This window comes from Salmo salar, chromosome ssa10 (genome assembly GCF_905237065.1).
Source record: "Salmo salar chromosome ssa10, Ssal_v3.1, whole genome shotgun sequence".
In the NCBI taxonomy this organism is placed as follows: Eukaryota; Metazoa; Chordata; class Actinopteri; order Salmoniformes; family Salmonidae; genus Salmo; species Salmo salar.
The window spans coordinates 43,622,953-43,636,264 of NC_059451.1; the positions used below are offsets into that span (position 1 = coordinate 43,622,953).

Consider the following 13,312-nt stretch of genomic DNA (forward strand, 5'->3'; position numbering starts at 1 on the left):
TCCTATCTGGTTTCGTTTTAATGGGCCTTGGGAGTGATGGATGAATACTAACAAGAGGTAATGGTGCAGAGTTTTACAGTACACCCCCGCAACAAGCATCCAGACTCAGACAAAATGGAGGGAGAATCCCACACACACACACTGCGGTATACTGTGTACACACGTGTGAGATATAAGATATGTGTATTTCTGCGTACACGTGTGGGTGTATGAAAGTGTGTTCAATTGATTGTGTGTGTATGATTGATCTTTAGCAGTCTATAAGAAGTGTGTGGGAACAGCCACACATCAAAAGCAATGGATTTACCTAAAGAGTGTGTGTGTGTGTGTGTGTGTGTGTGTGTGTGTGTGTGTGTGTGTGTGTGTGTGTGTGTGTGTGTGTGTGTGTGTGTGTGTGTGTGTGTGTGTGTGTGTGAGAGATATCAGGTCTTTACCCATTAAGGTGTTGGAGATGAACTCGGACACCTGGTTCCCAGAGCGACTCATCTCTGACAGGTGTGTCAGCTCCCGGTTCAACATTCTCTTGAACTGGAAAAGAAGATACAGAGGAGAGGGGGAAAATGTCAGCATCCTGGAAACTACTGGAAAACCTGGAAGACATTATGGTGCAGGAGAATACCGTGGAAAAGCACAGTCACTGATGATCACTGTATGCTCATTCGAGCTTTATACAAACATTACACACAATCAGTACAAAAGGGATTTGGAAAATAACAATTTTATTGTTTTCATATCAACAGATCAAATCCCTCCAGGATAATATTATGCAGTGCAGATTCCATCTGGTCATTTTCACATTCACGGTTTCTGGTTCATATTGCAAGGAGAAAACCTGCAGATCTGCAGTGTACTATACAGCCTATGAGAAAACCATGCAGACAACACACACTGTCTGTGTGTCAGAAAGAGACATTCCTAGCCCCATCCACAGCTCCGTCTGTGTATCAGAAAGAGACATTCCTAGCCTCATCCACAGCACTGTCTGTGTGTCAGAAAGAGACATTCCTAGCCCCATCCACAGCACTGTCTGTGTGTCAGAAAGAGACATTCCTAGCCCCATCCACAGCACTGTCTGGGTGTCAGAAAGAGACATTCCTAGCCCCATCCACAGCACTGTCTGGGTGTCAGAAAGAGACATTCCTAGCCCCATCCACAGCACTGTCTGTGTGTCAGAAAGATACATTCCTAGCCCCATCCACAGCACTGTCTGGGTGTCAGAAAGAGACATTCCTAGCTCCATCCACAGCACTGTCTGGGTGTCAGAAAGAGACATTCCTAGCCCCATCCACAGCACTATTCTGTTCTGCAAAGATGCAACCAAGATGGAGCCTCAGCTCAGCTACATAACATCGGACCACCTAGGACCAAGCAACCACCACACTGCATAGAACACAACCACACAGCTTTAGTTTTACACCCTCCAAAACATCACCAAAATACTATAACAGCTCAAACACCAAAACCAAAAGGTAAATATAATGTCATGACATGTTACCCGAGCAGCTACGTCAGCAAACAATGCAATACACACCTTAATGTAACCCCAAGACACAGACAGCAGGTAGTTCGCTTCAGGCATTTTGGACCCCGTTTTCCCCTCCCTATAGGACAGAGAGCCAGCAGCAACAGCCGCAGAACTACTGTAATCCAGCGTGGTAAAATAGAGAGAGGCAGATGAACGGGATTCCTTTAGTGCTAAAAAAAAATCCTCCTCTTTTCTCCTCTTCTCTGCTCCCTTGGCTTTCTGGCTCAACGGCTAATAGAACAGCTAGTTAAAGATGGCTGGTCGCTCTCTCTCTCAGCAGAAGTCTCAGTGAGGCTCTCCATGTCTAGGTAAGAGGACACCAAATACCAATAGCAAAGAGGAGAAGGGAGCAGACTGTAGCTGTAGTCAGGGTTAGTGGTTCCGTCCTAGGCTAGGGGATCCACAGAACTGGGCTGCAGCTGGAGCTATGAGCTAGATATGGAGTTGAGGGGGGCTCTGAGCACTGATGAATAATAGACAAGAAGGGGAGGAGGGAAGAAATACTGGGATGGAGAGGAGGAGAGAAAAAAGGTAAAGCACTGCGATGCTCATCTGACTGGAGGGGGGTTCCTCCACTGTATTAATCTCACTCCACTGCCCTCTAACTGCTGCAGCTCTCTTCTCTCTTTCTCTCTCTCTCTCTCTCTCTCTCTCCCCTCTCTCTCTCTCTCTCTCTCTCTCTCTCTCTCTCTCTCTCTCTTTCTCCTATGGCTCTCTCTTTAAGTTTCACTCCCTGGCTCTCTCTCCCTGGCTCTCTCTCCCTGGCTCTCTCACTAAGTCTCTCTCTCTCCCTGGCTCTCTCTCCGTGGCTCTCTCTCCGTGGCTCTCTCCCTGGCTCTCTCTCTCTCCCTGGCTCTCTCTCTCTCTAAGTCTCTCTCTCTCCCTGGATTTCTCTGTAAGTCTCTCTCTCCAAGTCTCTCTCTCTCCCTAAGTCTCTCTTCTTTCCTTTTCTCTCTCTATCCTCTCTCTCTCCCCTTCTCTCTCAATCCTCTCTCTCTCTTTCCTCCTGTCTATTCTCTCTCTTTCCTTCCGTTTCTCTCTATCCTCTCTCTCCCTTTCTTTCTCTTTCCACCTGTCTCTGCCTATCCTCTCTTTCTCTGGCTCTGTCTCTCCCTTTCTCTCTCTTTCCTCCTGTCTCTGTCTATCCTCTCTTTCTCTGGCTTTGTCTCTCCCTTTCTCTCTCTTTCCTCCTGTCTCTCTATCCTCTCTCTCTCCCTTTCTCTCTCAATCCTCTCTCTCTTTCCTCCTGTCTCTATCCTCTCTCTTTCCTCCTGTCTCTCTATCCTCGCTCTCTCCCTTTCTTTCTCTTTCCTCCTGTCACTGTCTATCCTCTCTTTCTCTGGCTCTCTCTCTTTCCTCCTGTCTCTCTCTATCCTCTCTCCCCCTTTCTCTCGCTTTCCTCCTACCTCTCTCTCCCTTTCCTCTTGGCTCTATCTCTCTCCCTTTCTCTCTCTCTCTCTCCTCCTCTCTCTCTCCCTCTCTCTTTCTCTCTCTTTCCTCCTCTTTCTGTCTCTCCCATCCTGTCTCTCTCTATACTCTCTCTCGTCTCCTTTCTCTCTCTCTTTTCCCCTACTTCTAGTCTGTCAGCCTCAGCAACACGCTGTACATAGCACACATGATTTGACGGAAAGTGGAGCAGAGTGGAGGGGAGAACCCCCAGCAGCACAACCAGGAAGTGGGGGAGGGGTTGGAATGGGATCCAGAGATACAAGATCCCCCTTCCCTCTTTTCTATCCTCCTCTCCTCTCTTCCCCTCTTCTCCTCTGCAGATAACCCACTTCCCTCCTCCCTGACAGAGGAAAGGATGAGGAAAGCCTCTCTCTTTGATCTCTCTGCCAGAGGATCACAGACTAGTGCTGCCATTTAGCCATTTTTAATAGAGTACTGAGAGAATCGTGGGAGAAGCGTGCGTCACTGAGTAGTAATGGGAGAAATGAGAAGGAACGGCACGTCTTATACTGTACATCTCTTTCTTTTTTTGTCTCCCTCCCTCCTCCTCTCTTTCTATTGCCTGACATTTGTCAGCAGAGCCACAGTGGCTGTTCATTATCCACAGCCCATATTAATATTAGAGGTTTTCATGGCGAGAGAAAACACCAAAGAGTCATGGAGAGAGAAAACACCAAAGAGTCGTGGAGAAAGAAAACACCAAAGAGACGGAGCGAGAGAAAACACCAAAGAGATGGAGCGAGAGAAAACACCAAAGAGATGGAGCGAGAGAAAACACCAAAGAGATGGAGCGAGAGAAAACACCAAAGAGATGGAACGAGAGAAAACACCAAAGAGTCGGAGAGAGAGAAAACACCAGAGACAGGGAGAGAGAAAACACCAGTCGGGGAGAGAGAAAACACCAAAGAGATGGAGCGAGAGAAAACACCAGACAGAGCGAGAGAAAACACCAAAGAGACGGAGCGAGAGAAAACATCAAAGAGATGGAGCGAGAGGAAGAAAAATTGGTAGATAATTGCATCCTTCACCAATTTGGGTTGATATCAGATATCAACACTCTCTCTCTCTCTCTCTCTCTCTCTCTCCTCCACTCTGTCTGTGTATGCCAATTACCAGAACATCCCAACACCATGGCAACAGCTTCACGTGACCATGGAGAGTGGTGAGGCTGGCTGGCTAGTGGCAGTTTCAGTGAGAGTAGGTTTCCCCCTCTGAACACCAGTGTTGCAGCCCAGCTGTCACCATGACACACCAGGGTTCACTGCTGAGTTAAAATCACTAGTCCCGCATTCCTCCCTCTTTCATTCCACCTCTCCCTCACTCAGTCACTTACAAGTCCATTTCTCTCTTTGCTGCCACTTGCTAACAGTATAATTAATTTTAGTCTCTCTCTCTCTCTCTCTCTCGTTCTCTCTCTCGCTCTCTCTCTTGCTCTCTCTCTCTCTCTCTCTCTCTCTCTCTCTCTCTCTCGCTCTCTCTCTCTCTCTCGCTCCTGCTCTCTCTCTCTCCCTCTCCCTCTCCTATGTTCAATGGGCTGCCTGCTCTAGTAGGAGACAGAGACTGGAGGTAATCAGTTAATAGAGCTATGAGCTATCATTTCCTCTCAGCAAGGTTTCTTAATGCTCATTGTGAAACTTTTATCCAGGATGGAGAGGAATATCCATGATTGTGAAACTGAGTGTTCTCATATAAGAGCTTGTTTGTAGGAAACAAATCTTTACCAGGAGCCTCCTATCGAGCAGAATACACGTGTGTTGGGAAAGATGAGGGAGAGATAAAAACTTTCACATTATCCTCCCTCTGCAAACCAAGAAAGGGAGGAGGGTGGAGGAATGGAGTAAAACATTAAAAGAGAAGAAGAAGACCCTCTTTATATAAAACGACATTATAAATAATATGAGAAATATAACAGCGGGAGATATCCCAGTGATGGAGGAGCTAGACAGTAGCCTCCAGGCAGAGTTAACACACACACACACACACACACACACACACACACACACACACACACACACACACACACACACACACACACACACACACACACACACACACACACACACACACACACACACACACACACACTATAGCTAAACAACAACCAACAACAATCCAATCTCCTCTCATCAGAACTCAGCTCTGCTGCACAGCATTTGTCACCTCTCTGTAACACACACACCATATCCCATACACACACTACAGCCCTCTGTGTGTGTTACCTTCTCACTGCATCTCTCCCTACTTCCTCTCTCTTTCAGTGTTGATCTGTTTAGGGATGCTCCACCCATGGTGATCTTAATGAACCTCTATGAGCTGACTGTGAATGAGAGTGAGATTTAATGTTAATATTGGATGAGTTGAGTGTTGATGCTTCATTCAGATAAGACAGAGGTGAATGGAGGGTATTTACCTCCTGCTGTGGAGCTCACCTCTCTGACAACAGAGCTCACTTTTCTGACACCGGAGCTCACCTCTCTGACACCGGAGCTCACCTCCCTGACACCGGAGCTCACCTTTCTGACACCAGAGCTCACCTTTCTGACACCGGAGCTCGCCTCTCTGACACCGGAGCTCAACTTTCTGACAGCAGAGCTCACCTTTCTGACACCGGAGCTCAACTCTCTGACACCAGAGCTCACCTTTCTGACACCGGAGCTCACCTCTCTGACACCGGAGCTCTCTCTCTCTCTCTCTCTGCTTTTCCGCCCTCCGTTCTTTCACTCTCTCTATCACTTTGTAACCTTTTCTCTCTCCCCTCCCTCTCTCCCCACCCTCCATCCCCTCCCTCTCTCCCCACCCTCTCTCCCCTCTCTCTCTCCCCACCAACGGCAGACAGACAGACAGACATGCAGATAGGCTCTCTCTTTCCTCCATGTACTGTGGCATCTTTTGAAATGACTTGAGTTAATAACATCACTGATTGAGGACCTCCAAACTCCAAATTATATTTTATTTCCTCTACCAACCACGAGTGGGCGCTATGTCCTCAGACAGGCTGCAGCTGAATAGACTGTAAAATATGACTTGCTCAACATGGGGGATTTGTAAAGTAAAATTCCATGTTTTTATCAAATATTCCGTAATAATATAACTTCAGCACGCACAACTTCAGTGCCAGGTAATCTTATCTAGTTGCGCTTGATTCCCCAGCCTTGGTAAACGTATGACACACAGTCATTACACTGTGGTTATGATGGGGTAAGATTGACCATGACATATGTTTCTTCAGGGATGAGGGCAGTACGTTTACAGATAGAGACCAACCCCATAGAGAGTCTGGATACACACTACCTCTCACTTCCTCTGACTGACTCACTACAGTCCGGCTCTGGCTGCGAACGGCACTGTGTGTGTATACATAGGTATGCCATCGTTAGCTCACAAATAAGAAAGTATGAGGAATTGAGAAACTGCATGACAAAAGAGAAAGTGTAAAATATTTGATTAAAGACTAAAAGAGACAAAGAAAGAAAAGAGAAGTAAAGGCAAGTGACTCAACGCTTTGACACACAGTGTTTCAGTTCCCCTCAGAGAGGGTTCAGTTGTGGTCGGCAGCTCTATCTTAACCTCCAGAGAGAGATCAGCTCTTTCTAAACCTCCAGAGAGAGTTCAGCTCTATCTAAACCTCCAGAGCGATATCAGCTCTATCTAAACCTCCAGAGAGAGATCAGCTCTATCTAAACCTCCAGAGAGAGATCAGCTCTATCTAAACCTCCAGAGAGAGATCAGCTCTTTCTAAACCTCCAGAGAGAGATCAGCTCTATCTAAGCCTCCAGAGAGAGATCAGCGCTATCTAAACCTCCAGAGAGAGATCAGCTCTATCTAAACCTCCAGAGAGAGATCAGCTCTATCTAAACCTCCAGAGCGATATCAGCTCTATCTAAACCTCCAGAGAGAGATCAGCTCTATCTAAACCTCCAGAGAGAGATCAGCTCTTTCTAAACCTCCAGAGAGAGATCAGCTCTATCTAAACCTCCAGAGAGAGATCAGCTCTATCTAAGCCTCCAGAGAGAGATCAGCGCTATCTAAACCTCCAGAGAGAGATCAGCTCTATCTAAACCTCCAGAGAGAGATCAGCTCTATCTAAACCTCCAGAGAGAGATCAGCTCTATCTAAACCTCCAGAGAGATATCAGCTCTATCTAAACCTCCAGAGAGAGATCAGCTCTATCTAAACCTCCAGAGCGAGATCAGCTCTATCTAAACCTCCAGAGAGAGATCAGCTCTATCTAAACCTCCAGAGAGAGATCAGCTCTATCTAAACCTCCAGAGAGAGATCAGCTCTATCTAAACCTCCAGAGAGAGATCAGCTCTATCTAAACCTCCAGAGAGAGATCAGCTCTATCTAAACCTCGAGAGAGATCAGCTCTATCTAAACCTCCAGAGAGATATCAGCTCTATCTAAACCTCCAGAGAGAGATCAGCTCTATCTAAACCTCCAGAGAGAGATCAGCTCTATCTAAATCTCTATCTAAACCTCCAGAGAGAGATCAGCTCTATCTAAACCTCCAGAGAGAGATCAGCTCTTTCTAAACCTCCAGAGAGAGTTCAGCTCTATCTAAACCTCCAGAGAGATATCAGCTCTATCTAAACCTCCAGAGAGAGATCAGCTCTATCTAAAGCTCCAGAGAGAGATCAGCTCTATCTAAAGCTCCAGAGAGAGATCAGCTCTATCTAAACCTCCAGAGAGAGATCAGCTCTATCTAAACCTCCAGAGAGAGATCAGCTCTATCTAAACCTCCAGAGAGAGATCAGCTCTATCTAAACCTCCAGAGAGATATCAGCTCTATCTAAACCTCCAGAGAGAGATCAGCTCTATCTAAACCTCCAGAGAGAGATCAGCTCTATCTAAACCTCCAGAGAGAGATCAGCTCTATCTAAACCTCCAGAGAGAGATCAGCTCTATCTAAACCTCCAGAGAGAGAGAGAGAGAGATCAGCTCTATCTAAATGTATAGAGAGAGAGAGATCAGCTCTATCTAAACCTACAGAGAGAGAGAGAGAGATCAGCTCTATCTAATCCTCCAAAGAGAGAGAGATCAGCTCTAAACCTTCAGAGAGATCAGCTTTATTTAAACCTTCAGAGATCAGCTCTATCTAAACCTCTAGAGAGAGATCAGCTCTATCTAAACCTCCAGAGAGAGATCAGCTCTATCTAAATGTACAGAGAGAGAGAGATCAGCTCTATCTAAACCTACAGAGAGAGAGAGAGATCAGCTCTATCTAAACCTAAGAGAGAGAGAGAGAGAGATCAGCTCTATCTAAACCTCCAGAAAGAGAGATCAGTCAGATACACTAACACTCTCCTCGTTGCCTTCATGTGTAGGCGTTTAGGTGCTCAATACCACCTCACCATAGATGTCAACTCTTTCACACAAATCACCTGAAAGCATGACCTAAAATCAACAGGATGTTTAAGCACCATCTAGAAATCAACAGGATGTTTAAGCACCATCTAGAAATCAACAGGATGTTTAAGCACCACCTAGAAATCAACAGGATGTTTAAGCACCACCTAGAAATCAACAGGATGTTTAAGCACCACCTAGAAATCAACAGGATGTTTAAGCACCATCTATAAATCAACAGGATGCTTAAGTCACAACTGCAACTTTGTGAAGTAAAGAAAAGCATTCTAGTTTTGTCTTTGAAGAGGCCTTTGTATGAGAGTGAGATGGCTTGGAGAAGCTCCAAATCTTCACTGCAAACTCAATTCATAACTAAACTTAAATAAAGGTGTTGGTTGCTGACTGACTGACTGCAGCACAGAGACCCTGTCCCCCGGTCTCCTCTCCCTCAATGCAGCAGGGCATGGAAACACCACTTACAGTGCATTCGGAAAGTATTCCGACCCCTTGACTTTTTCCACATTTTGTTACGTTAGAGCCTTATACTACAATGGATTACATTAAAACAAATCCTTATCAATCTACTTTCCAAATGCACTGTATCAGCCAGGCCACTTTCCACATTGTCAAGTTCGTTGGAATGACTGGACCAAGGCGCAGCGTGAGTAGCGTTCCACATAATTTATTAGAAAGTGAAACTAAGCAAAATACAAAAACAATAAAGAATAAATGAAACGTAATGACAATGCAACTACACATAAACAATAACCCATAACCCACAGGTGGAAAACATGCTACTTAAGTATGATCCCCAATTAGAGACACCGATTACCAGCTGCCTCTAATTGGGAATCATACACAATCACCAACATAGAAAAACAAACCTAGAACCCCACATAGAAATAATAAACTAGACTAACCCCCCAGTCACGCCCTGACCTACTCTACCATAGAAAATAAAAGCTTTCTATGGTCAGGACGTGACAGTACCCCCCCAAAGGTGTGGACTCTGACCGCAAAATCTGAAACCAAAAGGGAGGGTTAGGGGGGTGTCTAGTGTTGGTGGCGGCTCTGGTGCAGGACGAAGAACCCTCTCATCCTGCGGATCCGCCAGCATCGGAGGCGGCACTGGTGCGGGACGAAGAACCCGCTCCTCCCGTGGATCCGCCGGCTTTGGTGGCGGCTCTGGTGTGGGCCGAAGAACCCGCTCATCCTGCGGGTCCAGCCATGGACCCAGGCTGAACACTGTGCCTGGACTGGGCACCAACACAGAAGAAGACTCTGGCCTTGGATCTGGACTGGACGCCGTGCTTAGACTGGGCATCGGCGTAGGGGAAGGCTCCGGCCATGGAGCGGGACTGGATGCTGTGCCTGGACTGGGCACCAACGCAGAAGAAGACTCTGGCCTTGGAGCTGGACTGCACGTCGTGCTTAGACTGGGCTTTGGCGCAGGGGAAGGCTCCGGCCATGGAGCGGGACTGGACGCTGTGCCTGGACTGGGCACCAACGCAGAAGAAGACTCTGGCCTTGGAGCTGGACTGGACGCCGTGCTTAGACTGGGCATCGGCACAGGGGAAGGCTCCGGCCATAGAGCGGGACTGGACTCTGTGCCTGGACTGGGAACCAACGCAGAAGAAGACTCTGGCCTTGGAGCTGGACTGGACACCGTGCTTAGACTGGGCATTGGCGCAGGGGAAGGCTCCGACCATGGAGCTGGAGATTCCGGACCGTTAACCGTCGCAGGAGGTTCCGGACCGTGGACCGTCTCAGGAGGTTCCGGACCGTGGACCGTCTCAGGAGGTTCATGACTGCAGGCCGTCTCAAGAGGTTCCGGACCGCGGGCCATCTCAGGAGGTTCCGGACCGCGGGCCATCTCAGGAGGTTCCGGACCGTGGGCCGTCTCAGGAGGTTCCGGACCGTGGACCGTCGTTGGAGGTTCCGGACTGTGGACCGTTGTCGGAGGTTCCGGACTGTGGACCGTTGCCGGAAGCTCTGGACTGGGAACTGTCGCCAGAAGCTCTGGACTGGGAACTGTCGCCGGAAGCTCTGGACTGGGAACTGTTGCCGGAAGCTCTGGACTGGGAACTGTCGCCGAAAGCTCTGGACTGGGAACTGTCGCCGGAAGCTCTGGACAGGGTACTGTCGCCGGAAGCTCTGGACTGGGTACTGTCACCGGAAGCTCTGGACTGGGAACTGTCTCCAGAAGCTCTGGACTGGAAAGGCACACTGGAGGCCTGGTGCGTGGAGCCGGGACAGGTGGCACCAGACTGGTGACACGCACTTCAGGGCGAGTGCGGGGAGCAGGCACAGGACGTACCTGACTGGGGACATGCACTTCAGGGAGAGTGCGAGGAGCAGGCACAGGACGTACCTGACTGGGAAGGTGTACTTGAGGGAGAGTGCGAGGAGCAGGCACAGGATGTACCGGGCTGTGGAGACGTACTGGATACCTGGTGTGTATAGCCTGTGCAGGATATACTGGACCGTGGAGGCACACTGGAGGTCTGGATCGTAGAGCTGGCACAACGCGTCCTGGACAGATGACCATCTTCGCACGGCAAGTGCGGGGAGCTGGCACAGGACGCACTGGGCTGTGAAGGCGCACTGGGGACACAGTGCGTAGAACCGGTGCAGAATATACTGGACCGTGGAGGCGCACTGGAGGTCAGGAGCGTAGAGCTGGCACAACCCGTCCTGGCTGGATGCTCACTTTAGCCCGGCAAGTGCGGTGCGCTGGCACAGGACGCACTGGGCTGTGAAGGCACACTGGCGACACAGTGCGTAGAGCAGGCGCAGGATATCCTGGACCGAGGAGACGTACTGGAAACCAGGAGCGCTGAGCCGGCACAACCCGTCCAGGTTGGATGCTCACTTTCACACGTCAAGTACGAGGAGCTGGCACAGAACGCACCGGGCTGTGGATGTGCACTGGAGACACATTGCGTATCTCCGCAAAACATGGTGCCTGACTGGTCCCACGCTCCTCATGGCGACTGTCTTGCTCCAGACACCAAACCATCCACTCTACCTCATCACTCCCCTCAACTATCCCACAATACTCCTCGCTCAGTCTCTCCCAATATTCCCCTTCGCTCTCAAACTCGCCCCTCGGCTTCGCCGACCACTCCATGTGCCCCCACAAAAACTTTTTCGGGCTGTCTCTCGGGCTTCCGTCGTGGTTGCGAACCCCGGAGTCGTCGTTGATCCTCCTTCGTTGCCTCCGCCTGCTTCCATGGCAGGCTCTTGTCTCCTGCCATGATCTCCTCCCACATATAGGAAGTCCTCCACTCTCTTCTCTCCCGTGCCCAGGATCCCTGCTCCTCCTGGTCACGCTGCTTGGTCCTGGTTTGATGGGATATTCTGTCACATTCGTTGGAATGATCGGACTAAGGCTGTGAGTAGCGTTCCACATAATTTATTAGAAAGTGAAACTAAGCAAAATACAAAAACAATAAAGAATAAATGAGACGTGACGACAATGCAACTACACATAAACAATATCCCATAACCCACAGGTGGAAAACATGCTACTTAAGTATGATTCCCAATTAGAGACAACGATTACCAGCTGCCTCTAATTGGGAATCATACACAATCACCAACATAGAAAAACAAACCTAGAACCCCACATAGAAATAATAAACTAGACTAACCCCCCAGTCACGCCCTGACCTATTCTACCATAGAAAATAAAAGCGTTCTATGGTCAGGACGTGACACACATTAACTCAACAACTTGGTTTGGACACTTTCAGATGCGTCAGAGATTAATGGAAATAAAAAGTTGTTATTCTCTTTTAACACATCCCGCTTTTTCCGACCGAGATGGTGGAAGAAGTTCCAGAAAAGAACAACAAAGCAATGTCCTTAAATACATTCAACCAACTGCCGCAAAAGACTGTCAACTCTCAACGACTTTCAAAAAGTCTACTTTCTATAATACTGAACTAATTTAATGAACTGATTAGAATTCATCAGTGCACTCTCAAAGCAATAGCACAGAAACTCAACTGAGAGACCCACACAGGCTTGACTCTATCTGCAGGGCACAGCCTTACTCAGACAAAGCATCCTAGACTGTTGCAGCTTTACACAGAGGTGCACTCAGCTGAAGTCAAGACAAAGAACCAGCATTGAATCCATTTACCTTGGTGTACTTCTCAAAATCGTACAAAATATCCCAGATAAAGTATGTACAAAATATCATAAGGTATGCACAAAATATCATAAGGTATGCACAAAATATCATTATAAAAACTTGTAGGCAGACAAATACATTTTCCAGAGACTTAGAAGCAGCATAAAACAAAACTAAACTCAGTAAACCATGCAGCATTGGCAAAACCCCAAAGCAACTGCCCATGTGCCCACAATAAATTACTTTTGAATAACTTTTGAAGAATATGCCAATAGATTTTTTCTCCAAAATAAATAAGTGCATTAAAAGCTTCAAACTAGGAAAAATCTCCAACCAATCGAATCCAAGATAATTTTACCTTTCTCCAGCCGTTAAGTTTTCCTAACTTTCTCTCTTTCTTTTCCAGGCAGCAGGCTCCCATCTTGTGTGTGTGAGCGGCTTGGTTGGGTTAAGTCCTGTAGAGTGTCTGGGCTCGCAGGAAGCAGAGTCTGTATGTACTGAGACTATGAGTAAGGTCCAAGCCTCAGGCTCTGACGTGGGGAGGGTTGGGAAACGCCGTAGCTCTCTTGACTCACTTTGAGTTGGGTGCTGGGTGTGTGTGCGTGAGTGTGTTTCTGCTCGACGCACACATCCCCTCTCTGGTAGTTCCGCCTCTCTCACCCGGACAGTCTACTGCCTGTTCTCTAACCTAGTGTTGCAGCAACCAGCATCAGGGTAACATGTTATACACTGTCAATAAAACTGTTATCAATGACATGATCTCTCTGATATTTCTGTCGTTAGTCCAAACAGTGGATTTCCATGTGAAGCAGTAGAAAAATGTACGATACCCTAGTTCTCTTGATTTGACCTGT

At 47.9% G+C, this 13,312-nt stretch overlaps 1 protein-coding gene across 6 annotated transcripts in view; it reads right to left on the bottom strand.

Moving 5' to 3' along the window:
• pde4ba (phosphodiesterase 4B, cAMP-specific a) overlaps window positions 1–13,312 on the bottom strand; it is a 336,700-nt gene that overhangs the window by 7,621 nt on the left and 315,767 nt on the right. For 4 of the 6 annotated variants that reach the window (XM_014123403.2, XM_045687797.1, XM_014123404.2 and 1 more), the window contains one exon: window positions 435–528. In XM_014123403.2, coding sequence (XP_013978878.1) covers window positions 435–528 — 94 coding nt within the window. Of the gene's footprint in view, window positions 1–434; window positions 529–1,531; window positions 2,180–12,816; window positions 13,080–13,312 lie in introns of those variants that run through there. The other 2 variants (XM_014123406.2, XM_014123408.2) reach the window with 2 other exon arrangements.